Source organism: Dromiciops gliroides, chromosome 3 (assembly GCF_019393635.1).
Source record: "Dromiciops gliroides isolate mDroGli1 chromosome 3, mDroGli1.pri, whole genome shotgun sequence".
NCBI classification, from domain to species: domain Eukaryota; kingdom Metazoa; phylum Chordata; class Mammalia; order Microbiotheria; family Microbiotheriidae; genus Dromiciops; species Dromiciops gliroides.
In genome coordinates, this window is record NC_057863.1 from 621,366,069 (window position 1) to 621,387,403 (window position 21,335).

The window sequence follows — 21,335 nt, forward strand, 5'->3', positions numbered from 1 at the left end:
GGGAAACAAGGACCCTGTTGCAAGTTGACTTGTCTGTTGTTTTAAGAAAAACAAACAAACAAACAAACAAAGGCTAGAAAAGTTCTCGGGTTTCCTGTATTGCTGTCCCATTCCAAGTTTTCACAGCCTATCTTACCCTTATCTTGCCTCCCAGCCCAAAAAAGGTGCACTGGGGAAATGCATTACCAATATGGTAAATACTTCAAATGATAAATGGTGAGCAATAAGAATGCCCCTAGTGAATGGCAGCAGGCAAACAAATTACTGTCACCAAAAGAAGCAGCCAGCATACTCAACAAGGCCAGGAATCATGTTTAAAGTATGTAAAAGCAGAAACACTCTAAGTCACAAATGAGGAAGAACATTTCCACTCAATTTCTGGTTTTCTTTTAGTGGCACATTTCCAACTCTACTTACAACCAGCTATTTTCTATAAATGATGCTACTTCATAAATCCGCAGGATGAAATAATAAAACTTGGCCATTCAAACACCCAAAGGCACAGATATTCTCCTTCAAGTTCTGCAGTAAGCATTGTTTTTAAGTGCTCCAGTTATATGATTTAAAGATATTAACAGAAATGGGGACTTCCTCCACTAAAAGAGAATGGCTTACCTGAAGTCCTTGAGCTCCTGTTTTGTATTGCTCTCTTCCCTCTTGTTTTCAGTGAGTTCTGCAGAGGCTGCCAGCTGCAAACTTCGAGTGATGGGCCCTCCACTCCTTTCTCTAGATTTGACACTGAACCTGTCTGACTTTTTCTTGCTCGCTAAAGCAGGCTTGCTTTGTAAAACAGCTTTGCTTTTCTGTACCCTGACATGCAGGTTCCGGGATGCTTTGCTGGAGAGCTGAGCAGAATGGTTCTTGGCTACTGCTTTCGATTTCTTCCCCTCCATATGAGACATTCTGGCCATTCTTACAGGACTAGAGTTCCTCAGAGAACAGGAGCTTGATTTTTTGGATTTTGCTGAAGGTACGAATTTTACCTTCTGTTTTGCTCTAAAGGATGGAGAGGGCAATGGATTTGTGGTGGGCCCTGAGCTCCGTGCTCTGGTCTTACCTAACTGGGTTTGCATACTCTGCATTTTAATCTCAGCATCAGCTGTCCGTCTTCGCTGGTTGCTATTTTTCTCACTGCTTGCAGGTGATGAGATCCCACCTTTCTTAGACGAATGAGAAGTACTTCTTTTGGTGGAAGAAGAAATTGGCTTTTTAGGACAGCTGTAAGCTGCATGTTTATTCAGGCTTCCAATATAAGTGAACTCGCGATCACAGTAAGGGCAAATATGTGAGTGAGAATCTGAATCGTTATTTTTGAAGTCTGCTTTTTGCTTGGCAGATTTATTTTTTTGCAGGATTGCTTTATGAACTAACTGATTTTTCTTCTTCAGTGCACTTAGTTTGAGCTTGTTAGAGGACATTTTGCTGAGTTCAACACTAAAATTTAGTCTTTTGGGTTGCCCCATACGTCTAAAGGCATTTTTCCCAGAGTTATCTATAACCACCACACCATTTTTGGGTTGTACAGTCTGTTTCAGTGGTACTGGATTTTTCTTGGGTGTGTACCTCTTTTTGTCACTAGCTGAAGCACATGCCAAGATATGCTTGTGTAATTCAGGCATGTTGTCAACACCTTTCCCACATTTGGTGCAGCGGATAGCAGTAGTAAAGGTCTGTGGGATGTTGTGAGTGGTGAAATTTGTGGCTGTAGCCCCAATGCCCATAGGGTTTCGGTGATGATATTGAAATGGAGGTGGTTTAAAGCTTGGGTAGTGCTGATTGAGACCCAGTCGAACATCTGGATCTTTTGACTTTACTCCAGAAGCCATTATTTTTATGGTAGTATAAAGCTCTTCTGAAGAATCATTTACCTCTTCCTCCTCCTCCTCTTCCTCTTTAGAAGCTTCTAAAGGATGTTCTGGTAGACTGTGAACATGGTCTGCCTTGGCCTTACTGGGGTCTGTAAAATTCTGGGGCCTGAGAGTGCCACTTTCAAACTCATGGTGTGTGCACTCCCTATCTGGATGGAGATCTCGCTGGTGCTGCTGCAAATTGCACAAGAAGGCAAATTCTTTTTTACAGACTGAACACACAAATATATTCCCAACTCCATGCAGCAAAAAACGATGTTCTGACAAGCCTGTTTTGTCCCTAAACAGTTGCACACAGAATTCACATTTGAAGGGCCATTCTTCGGCATGAAGAGTTAAATGTTTGGTTAGATCTTTAATAGAAAGAAAGGGGGATTCACAAACATTACAAATAAAGTTTTTACTGAATGTTTCCTGAACAATATCCTGTTCACCTGATGTCTGTGGATCGTCACTTGGTTTCTGATCCTCATTCTCTGTGTCTTCTTGTTTGAAAGACAGAGGGAGAGGTGCTTCCAAGTTATCACCAGATGAAACAACAGATGAAACCACTGAGAGGGGTGGTGGTGATGGGGAAGAGGATGAAGATGAAGATGAGAATGAAGAGGAAGAGGAGGAGGAGGAGGAGGAGGAGGAGGAAGAAGAGGAGGAAGAGGAGGAGGAAGAGGAGGAGGAAGAGGAGGAGGAAGAGGAAGAAGAAAGTATAGGTGGCCCAGGTGAAGCTGCAGAGTTCAGAGGCTCAACAGATGGAACAGGAGATGCTGATGGAGACACTGTAGGTGAGAGAATGGGAAGTGGTGACTGTGTAGTGGTGTTAGAAAGTGGTGAGGGACATGAAGGAGGAGAAACACTGGAAGATGGAGCTGGAAGTGGTAAAGGAAGAGTAGGAAGGAGAGGTGGAGGAGGTGTAGCAACAGTTAATACAGGTGGGCCAGGTGGAGGAGAAGATGGAATTGTTGGAATCAGGAGAGGAGGCAACTGAGCAGAAGACACAGAAGTCTGTGGTAGAGGTGATGGAGAAGTGCAAGGAGAGGAATGAGCAACTGGGGCAGATAAACTAGAATCCGGGTCGAGATCAGGTTCTGGCTGGGGATCTAGTGATTTACAAGGACTTGGGCTCCGATTTTCATCTGGAGCCTTTTCCAAGCTTGAATCTATGCCATTGTATTCATTGAGAAGAACCTTTTGTAACATGCAGGTGGTTGGTTTCTTCTTCTTTATGCCACTACAGGTAGGCTGAACTGAGTTGTTCTCTTTGTATTCCTTAATATCCATGTCACCACAAGATTTCTTATTCACACTAAGATCTAATACAGATTCCCAAGGGACCTGAGCCTTTCCCATAAGCTCAGACTTCTGCTTTACACCACTCGATAAATCCAGGGGCTGCTGGTTGCATACGTTACCAAAAGTGGTGCTAGTTGCCCAGTCTTTAGACATTTTGTAATCATCAAAGCATGAAGGGCTCACAGTATCTCTCTCTTCCCTACCAGATAAACTCCAGGCAGGTGAACTGCTGTGGCTTTCTAATTTGGGTATTTTAGAACTAACAGGTGAATCATTCCATGCGGCTTTGCCCTCACTCTGTTTCCCGAAATCTCGAAGAGCAGGACTATGCTGTGGAGAACTAGGAGGAGAGCTGGTTCTTCGCTTAAATCTACTCGATGATACAGGCAAAATAGAAGAAGATGATGATACAGAGGAACCTAATTTAGGGATGTCTGTTGCAGATATAACTGCTGTTAGCTTGTTACTATCTTGCGTTTGAAGAAGTTGTTTGAGCTTTGAAGACAAAAAAACACTTTTCTCTTTATGATAAGGAGCAGTCTCTGTAGCAGATATGCTGAGAGGTAAGTTTAAGGAACAGGATGGTGTGATAGGTTCCGAGTCAGTTTCTGCCTTTATTTTAGGTAAAAAAGGTGGACTAGTGGTTCTCCGCTTCTTTGAATCACTATTTGTGCTACTAGAGGAGTCCTTGGGAAGATCCTCTGCTACATGCACTTGAGAAGTCTTTATACTCTGAGTAATTTCCACTGTAACAGGAGTAAGCAAACAGTTTAGGCCATACAAGTCTGCAGGATTAGACTCCATTTCAATCACATCACAATTACTAGTGCTGCTATTAGACTGAATTTTCCCATCAATATAATAATTTAAATTCTCAGAGATATTGCTGGAAATATCCATAATGTAGACATCATCTGATTCTCCTTCTTCTTCTAGCTCTGTGCTGGCTATATATACATTCTGAGTCGGCTGGGTCTGCTCTGCTGGAAGCTGTGGTTCTTCGAGTAAGAATCCTTTTCTCCGTACTCCTTTAGGAATCAGATGACGTTCATGAACCCTACGCTGATGCCTCCGCATGTTTGTATGTGTTCCAAAAACCTTTTTACAGTATTTGCATGGATGCAGTTCTTTGAGGTCTCCATTCTCTTCAGCAACAGAAGAAACAGCAATTTCTTGGGAAACTCTCTCTGAATCCAAAATCATGCAATCTTGCAAAAGACTGGAAGCATTTGATTCATCTTGAAGACTTCTATCATCTCCGAACGCTGGGCTGTCTATGTCATCAGGCTGTTGTAGTGTTGGTTTCCTTTTTGGCCCTGCTTCATGACGTCTTTCATGCCTTCTCCTGTTAATTTGGGTACCGAAAGCTTTTCCACAGTACCTGCATTTGAAAGCATGATTGACAGTAGATATATGGATATGCATGTGACGTTCAAGTCCTTGTTTGGTTGTAAACTTCCTTTCACAATGCTGACAAGGAAACATGAATGTTTCAAATACATCACCATTGGAATCCCCCTTTGTTTTAGGGATTTTGACAACTGGCATTACTTCAAGAGAGCCATCTAGATTTTCTTCTGTTGTATTTCCTGTATTTTCCTCTGATATTCCTTGCTTTTCTTCACACCCTATTTCTGGCTCTCTCTCAGAACTTTCATTTGGCATATTAGCATCTTCTTCCCCTTCCTCCTCTTCTTCCTCCTCTTCATCCTCCTCCTCTTCCTCCTCTAAGTCATCTGATCCACAATGTACTACTTCAGGTGTCCCTTCTGGCAGTGTTTGAGGCTCAGAGACAGGAGGAGGGATTATTAATTTGGGAAGCGCATCTTGATTTACCATCTCCTGAATAACAGCTGTCTGTTCTAGAGAGAGCACTGCTGAAGCTGAAGGCTTCTCTTCTTCTTCTTTAGGCCCTAGAAAGAATAAAGAAGAAATGTTAGACATTTGGAAATAATTCCATATTACTTTAAATATTCTTTTCACCACTAGCATATAAAAGAATATTTAAAGTCAAGGCCAATAACATAATTCTTTCAATTCTACTGTCTTACTAACAGAACTGTATAACAACTATTTCACATTAATGAACCACAAAGCTTACAAAACATTATCTTCATGACAATTCATTATAAAGATGAGAAGATTAAGTGATTTTCCCCTCAGACACATGGCTACTAGAACCCTCAAGCCCAAAGTTTCTTTCCCATTACTGCTCTTTAGTGAGTATCTGTATCAAAGCTTAGGAGATGAGAGGCAGATGATGGCAACGCAAAGGAATCTGGGAAGGAATAGTGAGACACAAGTGTGCCATGAAAACCAAGGGAAGAATGACTATCCAGAAAGATGGCCACTAGGATCAAAAACTGCAGATAAAGATACTATGAATAATGATGATTGAAGAAATAGTCATTAAATTTAACAACTGTGAAATCATTAGTGGATGTGGAAGAGAAATGAGTGGAAGGTTAGGAACTATATACAGAAAGTATAGATTTTTTTTTTTAATAAGAGAAAAAAATCTAAGAGCTTAAGGAGATGGCACGATCATGTCAGTGAGTGATTTTTAAAGGGGAAGGAGACCGGAGCAGCTAGGTGGCGCAGTGGATAAAGCACCGCCCCTGGATTCAGGAGGACCTGAGTTCAAATCTGACCTCAGACACTTGACACTTACTAGCTGTGTGACCCTGGTCACTTAACCCTCATTGCCCTGCCAAAAACAACAACAACAACAACAACAAAACAAAAAAAAGAGGAAGGAGACCAGGGTATATTAGTAGGGCAGTGAAGGAAAAAAGCAATCAAAGTAGGGAGAAGGGATTAATCAAAGGGACAAGCTCACCAAGGGCAAAAAAGAGCATTTGGCCTTGGCAAGAAGGAATATCTTATTTTGAGACTGTAGTGAAAAAGAACAAGATTGGTGGGGAGGCAGGGAGGTAATGTTAAAAAAAACACAACACAACATTTTAAGGTTTGAAGTAAGAAAGAAAAAAGAAGTTACTAACATGTCATCAATTTACTCAGTCAAGAAGGAGGAAAGGAGCTCTCTTGGAAAAGAGGGAGGAGGTGACTTGAGAAGAAAAGTAGGATTTTTCTTCCCTGTATTTCAATTTCCTTTGGGAAGAGATGGTATAGCTTTTGTGATCTGTGTAAAATCTTCTGTACTGTGTTTCCTCAGCAATACTCTTATAAGCAGAACTTTTCTCTATTCTTTTACTTAATAGAACATGTAAATAAGCAAGGCTTCAAATTAAGACAAGAATCAACGCGGCTATCGGTACCTTGCTGTAAAGAAGCTACACACATCCTAAATACTGGCAGCATTGCATTTTATTTTTTTCATTCCTTGCATTTATTTATCTAATTTCAAGTTGGTAGAAAATTATTTTCACGATGATGGAATCTACCTTATTCACCAAGTTCATTAGCTCCTAAAACCCTAGAGAACCAGAAGGCAGAATTACTACTGTTGGTCAGTACAGTATTTTTCTGTACAGTAAACTATTTTGTTCCAGAAATCTTTTTCTGGGCTTGCTTTGGAAAGGGAATCCTTGGATTCCAAATGGAAAACTCTAGGACTTCAAAGCAAAGTGCCAACAATATGATTCCTTAATGGAAATGTAAATTATACACATCCATTCAGGCAGAATTTTGTCTTAAGTCCAAGAACAAATATTTCTGATCCTCTTTCCAGGAACAACAAAAAAAGTCCATTTAAATATAAAATATCTATTTCTCCCCCAAATGGTTATTAATAATGGGGAAGAATGCCACGTTATAAGCTACAGAAGAGATGTCAGACTGACACACCCCAAGGGCTACATGCAGCCAACAAAACAGGCCCAAAGCAGATTAAAATGTAATTGGAAATATTTAACAAAAACTAAACAAAAATGCAATAAATAATACTACATTTTAAAACTAAGTCAATATGCAGCCTGTAGGTCAGTGATCCCAACCTCATTTCTATTTGAGTTAACACCAATGGGCCACACAGCATGTTACCAACAATGACTTCTGCCTAAGAAGAAAAGATAACACTAAAGATGTATACAAACAAAAAAGTTGGTAGTTGATTAAGTTGTAAAGGTGAATGATGATAGACAGTCCACCTATCACACTGATATCCAAAAAAAGTAGAATTAGGATCCAATGAGAAGGTATGGATCTCACACTCAATTGGGTGGAGTAATCTTCTCTAATCCTGCAGGAAAATAGATGGGGAAGGCAATAAAGAGAGAGGGGCAAAAGAAGGAAGGGCAGATTGGGGAGGGGACAGACAGAAGCAAATCCCTTTTAAAGAGGGACAGGATGATAGAAGATGGATAATAGAATAAATATCATGGGGAAGGGAATAGGATGGAAGGGAAACAGTTAACAATAGTAATCATGAAAAAGAGAAAAGGGGGAAAATTGTACAAAAAATAGCAACTCTTTGTGGTGGCTAAGAATTGAGAATCAAGGGAATGTCCATCAATTGAGGAATGATGGAAGAAGCTGTGCTATATGATTGTGGTGGAATGGTCTTGTGCTATAGGAAATGACAAACAGGATGATCCCAGAAAAACCTGGAAAGACTCATGAACTGATGTATAGTGAAGTAACCAGAGCTGGGAGGACATTGTGCATAGTGACAGCAGTATTATTCAATGAGCAACTGTGAATGACTTAGCTACTCTCAGCAATGCAATGATCCAAGGCAATCCCAAGGGTCTAATGAGGAAGCTTACTATCCATCCCCAATAGAAAGAACTGATAAAAAGAACACTTGTGGACTGCACATATATAATTTGGTTGCGATCTTGTGGAGGGGGAAGGAAAGGGAGGGAGAAAAATTTGGAACTCTAAATCTTAACCACTCTTACATGTAACTGGAAAAAATGAAATGTTTGTTGCTAAAAAAGAAAAAAATTTAAATTAAAAAAAAAAGAAGGTATGGATCATAAATTTAGTAATAGATGGGACTACTGATCTTATGTCTCAGATTAGGAAACAAGGTCCATTTACCGAAAGTCTCACAGAGAAGAAGTGGCAGAATCAGGATTCAAATATTGGATGTTTTGCAATCTCTCCCAAGAAAAAAGGTATAAATAACAGGGATAAAACCAGGGATAAGACAAAAGATCTATTAAATTATTGCATTTGAGTATCCAGAACCAGGACCAGAGGATGGTGTTTGCTACTATAGAAAAATAAGAGACTATAAAATATTGAAGAGATATCAATTCCATCATCCATTTGGGCCCTTTGTTTTTCATAACACTTAGACCTTTACTGTACAAACTGGGCACACTAACCTCTTCCTTGTATAGAAATGTCATTTTGTTACGAAAATGGAAGAAATAGCAGAAAGTAGAAATATTTTAAATCATCTAAAGGAAATCATGATTAGATTAAGACAAATACACACAGATACCCAAGGACAGTCATATATAGATATACTTCTCTTCATTTTTCAATACTTGGTTATTTTAGGGTTTTATGATCTCCAAGAAAATGAAGAGGACTCCCTCAAGTCTAAAATCGTATTGCATGAGTATGCAGAGAAAAAAAGAAGCAAAGCTAGTCAAAATTTATGATTTGGGGGAAAGGCAACATGGGGTATTCAAAAGAATACTGAGTTTCAAGTCCCAGCTGTCATTTAATATTTGTGTTACCTTTGGACAACTTACCTCACTTTCCAAATCTATAAAAAGAATAAAATACCTTCTGCCTTGCATACCATCTAGGATTGTCAGTATTAATCCAGTCATGCCATGGTAATGATGTTGGGTTCTCCTAGGCTATGCCAGGAGAGAACACAAACTTACAGCAGTTCCTTCTAAAACCAGAAAGGCTTTGAATACAAGCCTGGCAACAGACACTTTTTGTCAACTAAGAACAAGTCTAGCTCAGCTCAGAGAAGTTCATCAACAGAAAGCAGGCCACCCCAAATAATGAAATCTTTTAGGCCCAGAAATTTGTGAAGTACCCATTACTGATGAATGGCAAAGTATTATATTGTCACAACAAGGAATAACAGGAGCAATAGAAAGTACTCAGGCCATCTCACAGAAATTCAGACACCTACATCAATGATTTAGGAAGAACTCAAGACATTTCTGATTGGCAGGGAGAAAGGAGACAGGCGTGGTGGCTCAGAAAAGGACAAAGAAGAGAGACTATCAAGTTAGCAAGAACTAGGCCTTTTTAACCCATTAATCCATATTTCCCAAGAAATCATAAAAACCACTACTATACTTCCAATATATTCTAAAAACTGTCATTTTGATATAAAAGGGGAGCCACCCTCAGGGGTTTACTTAAAATGATTCCAAAATGATGCCTGATTTACATTTTTCTCACTGTCTTTCTGAACCTGATTTCATTAAGTGAGGACTTTCTAATTACTCAATCTTTAAAATACTTACAGTTTCACATTTCTTTTTCCTTTTTACCCACACAGGACAAGATTTGTTTTCTTCTCCTATCTGGCCTTTTGTCCTCTTGAGTCATTCCATAAGTCAAAAAGCCTTGTAAAATAATTAGCTTTGAATCTATATCTGACATCTTTCAAAGTACACTGATGAATCTGAAACACCAATTTCTATATTTGTCCTGCTTGGTAAAGATTTTGTCAGCTTTTAATAGTCAGAATTGAAGAAGGGACCCTCTAAAACCAATTTCTTCAAAAGACAGTTATGCATTTTCTAAGTTATTTTAACAAAAGCAAGAAATAAATATATGGCATTATTACTGAGGTATCAACACACATTAGGCCAAAAAGACTGCCAGGAAAGTAATGAATTTCTTCTGTCACAGTAATTAAAAAACAGTTTAACAAAGGAAACTAGGGATTACCATCTGTGTCCATATCAATAACAGATCCCTGGAACTCTTACTGAAGTTGTATTATTCATTTATGCAGCAACAAGATGCAGTGAATAAAGACATAGCTTCAGAGCCCTTAAGACCTGTATTCATTCAGCCCCTTCCTCTAATCCACACTGGCTCTATGACCCTGGCCAAGTCACTTAATCTCTTGAGGTTTTTGGCAAATCTTAAAGACTATAAGTTGCTGAGAAGATACAGACGGGCACTGCTGTTACAAGTTTCTTCATCAAGAAGTTCCCCATAGCAATGAAAACACACATCCAACCCCTGCAACTATTGCCATCCCTATTGATTTATGTCAGTTTCTCCTTTTTACTAGTTATATCAGCCTTGCTTTTCTTCCTGTTTTAATATATTTATATTATTAATCCAATGCAAAGATCATTGAGGAATGAAAACTAGTTCTGCATGTTCAGAGAATACCTACAGAGTGGGAATGCAGGACACAGTCACCAGGGGATTATGGGAAGAAAGTACTAGGTACATCAGATAACGGGGAAAACTGGGTTATAAATGAAGAATTAAGGAGTCAATGTATGTGCTAACAGTGTGGTTTTCTCCTTTAAATAAAAAGCAAGCTATTCTTCCCCAAGGCAAATTTCATGAATTCCATTTCCATGAATTTCCACAAAATGTGGAAAATAGTCCAATAGTGCTACTTTCAAATAGAGGTTCATGTGACCTTTCTCAACAAAATGTCCAGAGGATGCTGCTAAAAAGAGACAAAAGAAAATAAAAATAATCTCTTCAAATTTGGGGTTTCTATCAATAGCTCAGTTACACAACAACAATAATTTGGTTTTTATGTGGGCAAAAGGTTAAGGAGGAAATAAAGTGCTGTTTAAATAAACAATCCCAGACTTGGTACTTAACACCTCAAGATACAGAAGTGTACAAAGTAATAAAGGCCAAAAACTGTTCAGCTCTACTAACTACCAAGGAGAACAAAAAAACCCCCAAAAAACAAACAAACAAAAAAACACGTCTCCATGCATCTGAAACAGGTTCTTTAGTTTCTATCCCTAGAAAGAATACTGGGTACAAACATGTTTCAAGCACAAAGACATGGCAGAATTATTTACTCCTCATATCCATCATTTGTTAAATAGAATACAGTATATTCAGTAAAGTACTATAAATGCTTTACAGAGTTGCAAAAATATACTGAATATTAGCTAAATTTCTCATGTCAGAGATACAACTGTTTCAGAAATCAAATGTTACATTAGAAAAACCAGTACTTTTGAAGGCAACCTTTTAAAACAGCATTTTTCAGCTGAAAATTCTGTCACAAAATTGAGCAGAAAAATGTTCTCTCTCTCTCCTGTTCAGACAGTTTTCTTAGCAAAATCCATGGCTCCTACTCTGATTAGTCCCCTAATCTAGAAGTGAGATTGCCTGTGTGCATTTTACAACTCATTATGTAGATTTACAATCCCCTATATATGTCACCACCAATGATAATATTAAGGAAATGATTGTAAAAGGAGACTTGGCTTCCAGAGTTGTTCTTTGCAAATGAATCTGAAAATCATTCATATGACCAACCCCATTTTAGAGTCCATATAAACAAAGAGGAGTTGAGCAAGCTACTCCTTTTGTCTTCATTTACTGCATAACAAATGAAAACACCTTACTATATCTCCCTACTATTATCCAGCTCAACATATCTAACTATAAACCAGTAGCTCCACCTTCCCAAGGAATTCTACAATCATGCCTCATTTGGGAGGCTAGCATTCTAGTGTACCCAGAATAGTAACCTTTAGGGCAGTTTCTTAACATAGAGCATGGGAGAGTAGAATGAGTATCAGGTATGGAGTCAGAAGCACCAGGTGCAAATCCTGTTTCTTGCTGTGTGTGTGTGAGTATGTGTGTGTCTGTGTGTGTGTGTGTGTGCATGTGCACATGTAACAGAGAAAGACAGACTGACTATACTTAAATTCCCTGGGCCTTAGTTTTTTCATTTTCAAAAAAGGGGTGCTCTAAAAGATCATTAAGATTTCTCCGTTCTAAGGTCTAATTCCTATCATTCTAGGAAATGTGAAGCAAAACCCACTTCCACCATTTTTAGAACCACATTATCTGAAAGAGCCAAAGTACTAAATATATTTAGGGCTACAGTAACAAAAAGTTTTCAATAAGGAATATTAAAGTTTCAAAATGGCTTCACAGATGGTAAAAATGAAAAAATGCTTGATGCTACTTAAGTTGCTGAATAATTTCATTGACACAGACCTTTTCTTTCTTCAGAGGCAGCTAAGTAGATAAAGCATAAGGACTAGAATCAGAAGATCTGAATTTAAATCAGGCCTCACGCTAGCTATGTGATCTCGGACAAGTTACTTAACCTCTGTCTACCTCAACTATAAAATGGGGATGATAATAATGACTACACATCCCAGAATTGTTGTGAGAACCAAATGAAGCACTTAGGAAAGGGCCTGATACACAGTAGATACTTAATAAATGCTGATTCCCCTTCCTTATTCCTTCACCATTGTTTGCTTTAAGGAAGAAAGGGTTTCATTCTATATAAATACATTTATATCTAAGCTTCTTGTTGCTGCTGTTAGATCCATGATTTCATCAGTGTTGAACCTCCCTAAAAAGCAACAACCCTTCTGTAACTAATAGTCTTGGCTACTGCCTAGTACATTGAGAAATTACATGATCTATATATGGTCAGTCACATCAACTATATGTGGCAGAGGCATTCCTCAAACTTGGGTCTTCTGGATTCCAAGAAGATATATTTTATTTACTTCCCATACCATCTCTTACTATCTAGGCATAATTAAAATTAGATCACCAGAAGTAATTAAAACAACCCCTTAAACTTTTAAAGCTAGATTGTCCCATTATTGTTCTTTGAAAAGTCCTCGGGAAGACAACACCAAACAGTACAAGAAATAACAATTAACAAGTCGGACATGGTCAAGTCTTATTTTCTATTTTTTTTTAAGGTACATTTTAAAGTCCAGTCTCAGAAGACTTACCTTCTTCAGAATCCCTCATATTCGCAGAAGCTGAGTCAGTTTCACTTTTCTTTAGTTTTGCTTTGTCTCCGGTCCTGTTTGCCTTATTTTTACCCTCCTGGGATTTTTTCTTCCCTGAAAAACAAAGACATCCATGTTCCACTGCTATTCTTGACTTTAATAAGTGGCATAAAACAGTGAAAAGGAGGTGACAATTATTAATCCAATACTGGAAAACTACCTAACTCTGGACAATAACTACTTTAATTTCTTAAAGAAAGTAATGAAAAAATTACCAATATAAAAAGCTGAGTGGAAGAAGTCAAATATAAATACTAAAAGAAACCTGTTGTACTTGCTTTAGTGAGGGACTCAGAGAAATTAATTTCCTTTGTACTTAAGCCTAGTTGGTTTTTTTTGTTTTGTTTTGTTTTTTAGTGAGGCAACTGGGGTTAAGTGACTTGCCCAGGGTCACACAGCTAGTAAGTGTTAAGTGTCTGAGGCCGGATTTGAACTCAGCTACTCCTGACTCCAGGGCCAGTGCTCTATCCACTGCACCACCTAGCTGCCCCATTAAGCCTAGTTTTTAAAAATACATAAAATCTGCTATTAAAGTAAAGATATTGATTTCAAACAATGGAAAAGAAAACATGATAACAGCACTACCCCATGCAGCACCATATGATACTGGTAATTCATAAACAGGGGTTGAGCAGTGGAAAATGACAAATGTAGGGCTTTCAAATATTTTTATTTATTTTGTTAGATGTTTCCAAATTACATGTCAAAAACTTTTAAACATTTTTTTTAAATTTTGAGTTCCAAATTCTCTCCCCCCGTACCCCTCCCCATTCCTTGAGAAGGCAAGTACTTTGATTTCAATTATATATGTAACTTCATACATGTGGCAAAAGAAAATAAACAAAATAAAACAATAAACAAAGTTTTTTAAAAGTATGCTTAATCTGTTATTGAGTTCTCTCTCTAGAGGTAGACTGGATTTTTCATCATGGATCCTTGATTATGTTGGCTCATTGTCTTAGAGTAACTAAGTCATTCACAGTTGATCATCATTACAGTATCACTTTTACTGTATACAATACTCTGGTTTTGCTCATTTCACTTTGCATAACATCGTATAAGTCTTCCCAGGTTTTTCTGAAATCATCCTGCTCATCATTAATAGTATTCATTTGACACATAAGTAATCATATGACACAACTTGTTTACCATTCCTCAACTGATGAGCATCCCCATAATTTCCAAGAGCTGCTATAAATATTTTTGTACGAATAGGTCCTCCTCCCTCTTCTATGATCTCTTTGGAATAGACCTAGTAGTAGTACTGCTGGGTCCAAGGATATGCATAGTTTCATAGACCTTCCAAACTGCTCCAGAATGGATGGATCTTTTCACAACTCGACCAACAGTGCATTAGTATCTCAATTTTTCCATATCCCCACCAGCATTTGGCATTTTCCTTTTCAGTCATGTTAGCCAATTGATATGTATGAAGTAATCTTGAGTTTTTTTAATTTGCAATTCTCTAATCAGTAGTGATTTAGAGCATTTTTCATGTGACTATTGACAGCTTTGTTAGCCTTTTCCTATCCTATGACCATTTATTAATGGGAAACGATTCTTATTTTTATAAATTTGGCTTAGTTCCTTAAATATTTGAGAAATGAGGACTTTGTCAAAGAAACCTGCTATAGTTTTTTTGTTTTCTTTCTGATTTTGCTTGCATTGGTTTTGTTCATATAAGGTGGGCCAAAAGTCACGAAGGGCCAAAAGTCATAGCTTTTTGAAAATTACTTTTCTTTATATCCTATGTATATATACATATACACACATATTAACTCCCCATATATACTGTATGTGATGCTATGGTATTGCAAATTAAAAACAAAAAAAGAGATACTAAATATTGAAACCCCTTTGTGATTTTGTAACTTTTGACCTACCAGGTACAAAACTTTTTTAATTTCATGTAATTAAAATTATCTATTTTAATTCCTGTCATCCTTTCCATCTCTTTTGGTCATAAACTCTTCCTTTTATGCATAGATCTGACCGGCATATTCTTCCATGTCCCTCTAATTTACTTATGATTATCAGTCTTTATATCTAAATCATTTAGCCATTTTGATCTTATCTTGGTACACAGTGTGAGATGCTGATCTATGCCTAATTTCTGCCAAACTGCTTTCCAGTTTTCCCAGCAATTTTTGTCAAATAGCAAGTTCTTACCCCAAAGACTTGGATCTTTGAGTTCATCAAACACTAGATTACTATGGTCATTTACTACTATGTATTATATACTTTATCTCTTCCACTGACCTACCACTCTATTTATATGTCAATACTAGATTATTTTGATGATTACTGCTTTGTAATAGAATCTGAAATCTGGAACTGCTAGGCTGCTTCCCTTCAGAAATTATTTTTCATCGTTTCCCCTTGATATTCTTATTCTTAATATCTGTTCTTCCAAATGAATTTTTTGACTATTTTTTCTAGCTCTATAAAATAATTCTTTGGTAGTTTGGTATGGCACTAAGTAAATTAACTTAAGTAAAATTGTCACTTTTATTATAGTGGCTTGGCTTACCCAGGAGCAATTAATATTTCTCCAATTGTTTAGATCTGTCTTGATTTCTGTGAAGTGTTTTGTAACTGTCTTCATATAATACCAGGGTTTGTCTTGGCAGGTAGACTCCCAAATATCTTTTATAGGCTGCTGTTATTTTAAATGGAACTTCTCCATCTCTTCCTGCTGGGTTTTGTTGGTAGTACATAGAAATGATGTTCTATGTCAGTTTATTTTATATCTTGCAACCTTGCTGAAGCAGTTAATTATATTTCAACTAGTCTTTTAGTCAATTCTCTAAGTTTCTAGAAGTAAATCATACTATCTGCAAAGAATGATAGCTTTATTTCTTCACTGCCTGTTTTTATTTCTTCAATTTCTTTTTCTTGTCTTATTAATATAGCTAGCATTTCTAGTATGATATTGACTTACAGTGATGATAATAGGCATTCTTACTTCAATTTTGTCCCCATTACAGATAATGCTTTGTTCTTGGGTTTTAAATAGATACTAATAATTTTAAGAAAGGCTCCATTGATTCCTGTGCTTTCCTAGTGTTTTTAATAGGATTAAGTCTTGTATTGTGTGAAAGACTTTTTCTGCATCTTGTGATATGATTTGTTGCTTTTGTTATTAATATAGTCAATTATGCTGATAATTTTCCTAATATTATATCAGCCTTGCATTCTCATTTAAATCTTACCCCCGTCATAGTGTGTGATCTTTGTAATATATTACTACAATCTCCTTGCTAGTATTTTATTCAAAGTTTTTGCATCTATATTCATGAAGGAAATTGGTCTGTAGTTTTTTGCTGTTTTTGCTCTCCCTGGTTTAGTTATTAAAACCAATTTGTGTCCTAAAACTAATTTGATAGGAGCTCCTTCCTTATCTATTTTTAAAAAATAGTTTATATGGTAGTGGAATCAATTTTTCTTTAAATATGTTGTAGAAGTCACTTATAAATCCATCCAGTCCTGGGGATTTTTCCTTACGGAGTTCATTGCTGGCTTTTCAATTTCTTTTTCTAAGATTGCGTTACTATTTCCTTTTCTGTTAAGCTGGGCAGTTTATATTTTTGTAAATATTCATCCATTTTACTTAGATTGTCAGTTTTACTGGCATATAATTTTAGGCAAAATAATTCCTAATAATTGTATTAATTCCATCTTCATTGGTGGTACATTCACCCTTTTCATTTTTGATACTGGCAATTTGATTTTTTCTTCCCCCCCCCCCCCAAATATGCTTTCACTTCATAGGAAATCGATTTAGTTACTTAGAAAATAGAGTAAACTTAGGTACCTTTTGGCTAAGGTACAGTTACTTGTAATTGTCAAAGTGAAACTACAGAAGTATGGATTCAGATGAGTTGAAAAGAGCACAATGGGCTCAAGATCAAATGCAGAGCAATTATGAATAATTCACTATCGAATTGTAAGACATTCAAAGGGTCCTATGGGATTCCACTTTGGGTTCAGTACAACTCAATATTTCAATAACAAAAGTGAAGAGAGTATTCTGAGAATACTAATTGCATCTTTGGTGATACCATATCATTCTAAAATAAAAAGCAAACACCTTAGAAGACAATATTTCAAATACAATGTTTCTGGTAAGTTGAAAGAATACGCTAAAAGCATGAAGATAAATATTCAATAAACAAATACAACATGTTCACAAAGGAAAGAAAATATGAAATTCTCTTAAACTAAGTCAAATTAGCAGGACTTGGTATGTTGTGGCTTTTATCCCTTTCTAATTCATATTCTATTTCTTTTCTTTCTTCATGCCTCATAGTGTTTTGTTTCCAGGACAAGCCCTACATATTTAATGGAATTTGCTTAACATTCCTTTCCTAAAACCTTCCAGCCAGACTTCAAGGAATCACCAAATCTTTTTTCTTCAGAGTACTTACTTTAGCAGCAGTTTACAGTTTACAAAAGTACTTTCTTCATAAAAAGAAAATTAGACTCAGAGTGGGTATTTAAAAAAAAAAGCACCTATACAGATAATAATGAAAAGAGGTAGATTTGAACCCAAATTTCCTAACTTCAAGCTGAGTTCTCTCCATGACACTACACTTTCTGTAACAAATGACAGAATACTTAGAAGTCCGTGGGTAACATGTTAGGAACTAGTGCTGGGAAACATAGGCTGACCAGCTACAGAGCAATATAAATGGCTAAGATATGGATGTTATTCTATCACATTAAAAAAAAAACAAACACGATGTACTAATAGAATAATAAGCCTAGAAAAATATACACTTCTAGGCATCTAATTCTGCAGAAATCCAAAGAACATAGCAAGTTAAAAAATATTTAACACTATTTTGAGATAAATACTAATCTTTGAAAGATCCATAAAAGATTATGAATATTCTGCTTTAAAAAAACAAAAACAAGGGAGGATAATATTGTGTAAATATATGAGGATTCTTTCAGATATCTGAGAAATACTTTGTATTCTTTCAAAGAACTGAAATAAATATTATTTTTAAGTACTATGTGAAATTTTGTACTTTCAAAATTAAACAAGTTCAGTTTCATACACAATCCTTTCTTTTTCTTTATACTATATATTAAAATGTTCACGTTTATTGATGTTAATTAAGTTCATAACAAAAAAGAAAAATTTTTCAATAAGAAATTAAAATAAAGCTTAACACTTTTTACAATCTATTTCAGTTCTCTCTTGAAGATTTGCTGATAAATTTAACAATTTTTTTCTCCATTAGAGAATTAACTCAAGCAATTTCTAATTTATTAACAATCTATTCTTTGATCTCTCCTCAAGAAACCTCTTCTCTTTCTAAATTAATAACTATAGCCTCTGACTTTGTCTCAACTCAAAATTTAACTCTTTGGCACTTCTTGGATTTTGTTGTTTGGTTGTTTGAGAAGTGGAGGCAGGAGGGAAGAAGGGAACAAGCAAAAACAGGATTCTACCTTTTATTTCAATTTTACGCATTCAATCATTTCCCTATATCTCCATTCTACACAGAGTCTCTGTTGGTTCTCCAAATTTTACAACATTTTTTTTCTGATTGAAAAGGCCCTGTCGACCACATGGGCAAGCCTAAACCATATATATAAATGATTATTTTGACATTATGATCTATCATTGATCAAAATATATCATGAAAAACAAGAGAATTTGCCAAAATAATTTCTGACAAATGATATATGTAACATTATTACTCGTTTCATTGTAACTAATAATTGCATAAAGTCTAAAGGCTTCTTCATCTGTTGTTGAGAATCAAAATCCTACTCCTTTGCCAAAAATCTAAAAAACTTATAGCTCATTGCCATGTTTCTAATACATGAATAGATATTAGTGTCCTTTACCTCCCCCATAATCTGGATTTAATTATCTATTGTGTAGAGGGTTCTATCAACCAAGCAGAATGAAATCTAAGGGCCTGGTTTTCATCTTGGCTTCAAAGGAAGGCCACACCAGACCTTACACAGAGTGGACATTCAAGAAATGTATGCTAAATGAACATTTTTTACAAATGGCATACTAAGAAAACTATAGACTACTCATTTCTCAGAAGACAAGAAGAATCAAGTATTATGACCCATGATGCTTCAAGGCATACATGGATGACCTGATGTGGACCACACCCTCAAGTCCATGCATATCTATCAATGCCCATTCCCTACTGCAGAAACTCAAGGAACAGTCTTGATCAAGCTGTTCGGTCTATACTGCCAAGATTCTTCAGTTCTAGCGGGAACCAGAAGCCATAATAAATGTCTAGTGATGCTAAACTTCTCTAAGATCTTGACATTTACCAACAACTAAAGCAACACTGGGAGTTTGCTAATAAACTAACGGTGCAATCCCATTATACAAACCAGGAGCAAAAGATTGTACTCACTCCAAATGTGGGTCATTTCTGAATATGTCAAATATTTAAGATAATGAATTTTCAAACTGAAGAAGAAAACTTAGGCACAAAGGCTAAGACCAGGCCCACAAATCACAGCTGAACATTGACATGCTAAGTCATACCATAAACTCTGATCAGGTGAAAATCACTGTCAATTCATTTTAAAAGTATTAAAAGTGAAGAAAAGGGGCATCTAGGTGGTGCAGTGGATAGAGCACTGGCCCTGGACTCAGGGGTACCTGGGTTCAAATCCAGACTCAGACACTTAACACTTACTAGCTGTGTGACCCTGGGCAAGTCACTTAACCCCAATTGCCTCACTTAAAAAAAAAAAAGTGAGGAAAAGACTCTACATTTTAAAAGACTCAGTGTGATGATTTATATTAACCACAATACTATAATCTGTATTAGTCAAAAATAAAGTATATTTCAGTACAACAACTCCTATTAACCTAAGTCAAAGTATACTAAAACTTTCAAGAAATGGAAATAAAAATAGCCCTTATACAAGAAGCTGAAACTGTTAGGTGTTCTTTAGGAGAAAACAAAATGTTACTTCAAAAATACCACTGAAGGGAATACTCTGAGAGGAAAACATAACTATCTCAAGTATAAAATATGTTCCACATGTTAAGTCTCATTAAACATTTGAAAGTAGAATTAGAAATCTAACAGATACAGAATTCCAAATATACAGACACATAGAATTTTGATTCCCTCAATGGCTTGCCAGCAGTTAGTTGGTATGACAGAGAGTACCAGGCCTGGAGTCAGTCAGACTTCAGTTCAAATCCAGCTTTAGTCACTTATAAACTGTGTGACCCTGCACAAGTCACTTAATCTCTATTCACCTTGGTTTCCTTATCTCATCATCTGTTAAATGGGAATGATAATGGCACATCTCTCCCAGGGTTGTGGTGAGAATCAAATGAGATAAAAATTGTTAAATGGTTAGCATAGCAGCTGGCACATAGTAAACACTCTTAGAAGACACACAATGATATACAAAAATAATACTTTAAAAGATAAACATTTGGAATGTCATGTACATCACTTTGGAAGCATAAAGAGATGAAGCCTATATCTAACAGGTCTATCAATAATAACCAAAAGAACCGAACTACAGGCTTGGACCAATTTATTTCACTTAAAAACATGTCTGTCTCTGATATATACACATACATACATACATACCCTACACATGTGTGTAAATAGGTATATATACAGTCAAACAAGATATTTATTGAGAAGTCCAGAAAAATCCCTGTATACTAACAAAGCCAATTCCAATAGTTACAGGATAACTTCATCACTTCAACTCTTAAGAGACTGTGACTAGCAAAAGAATGAACTACTAGCAGGGCCCTGGTCCTAACTTGGGATATAAACAAATTACTCAATTGACCAAGGATAAGTGATTTCACCCGTATGCATATTCCTACCAGCAAGGCAGAATGCAACTCATCTTCCAGGACTTATACAGGCATACCTCCCCAAGAAAATTCACCCAAGTTGGAGCTTTCCTTGATTTTGTAGATGTTAAGTGGATATTAACGGAACCTATAAAGCTGTCTTCCTTCTTGCCTTATTCTTCTTTGATCAATCATTTCTTTGACAACATCCTTAACTCTGATTCTCCTATAAAATTGCTCACTTTTAATGTATTGCAGTCTGCACACATCCCTCTCTATTCAACTCTCCATTTCCCTTTGGGTATATAAATAAACAGCTTCTCTTCCTCTGAGAAACAGTAATCTTGCGTGACTTGAAGCCACATAACAATGTAAAAAATGCTAGTTATTAATAAGATGGGCTTGGGGGTCATTAAAAGGACTTCCAGC

The 21,335-nt window shown here is 36.5% G+C and overlaps 1 protein-coding gene across 10 annotated transcripts in view; it reads right to left on the bottom strand.

The window, feature by feature from the left end:
- PRDM2 (PR/SET domain 2) overlaps nt 1-21,335 on the bottom strand; it is a 207,843-nt gene that overhangs the window by 58,106 nt on the left and 128,402 nt on the right. For all 10 annotated transcript variants that reach the window (XM_043991794.1, XM_043991791.1, XM_043991795.1 and 7 more), the window contains 2 exons: nt 13,025-13,138; nt 616-5,068 (listed from right to left, as the gene is read on the bottom strand). In XM_043991794.1, coding sequence (XP_043847729.1) covers nt 616-5,068; nt 13,025-13,138 — 4,567 coding nt within the window. The remainder of the gene's footprint in view (nt 1-615; nt 5,069-13,024; nt 13,139-21,335) is intronic.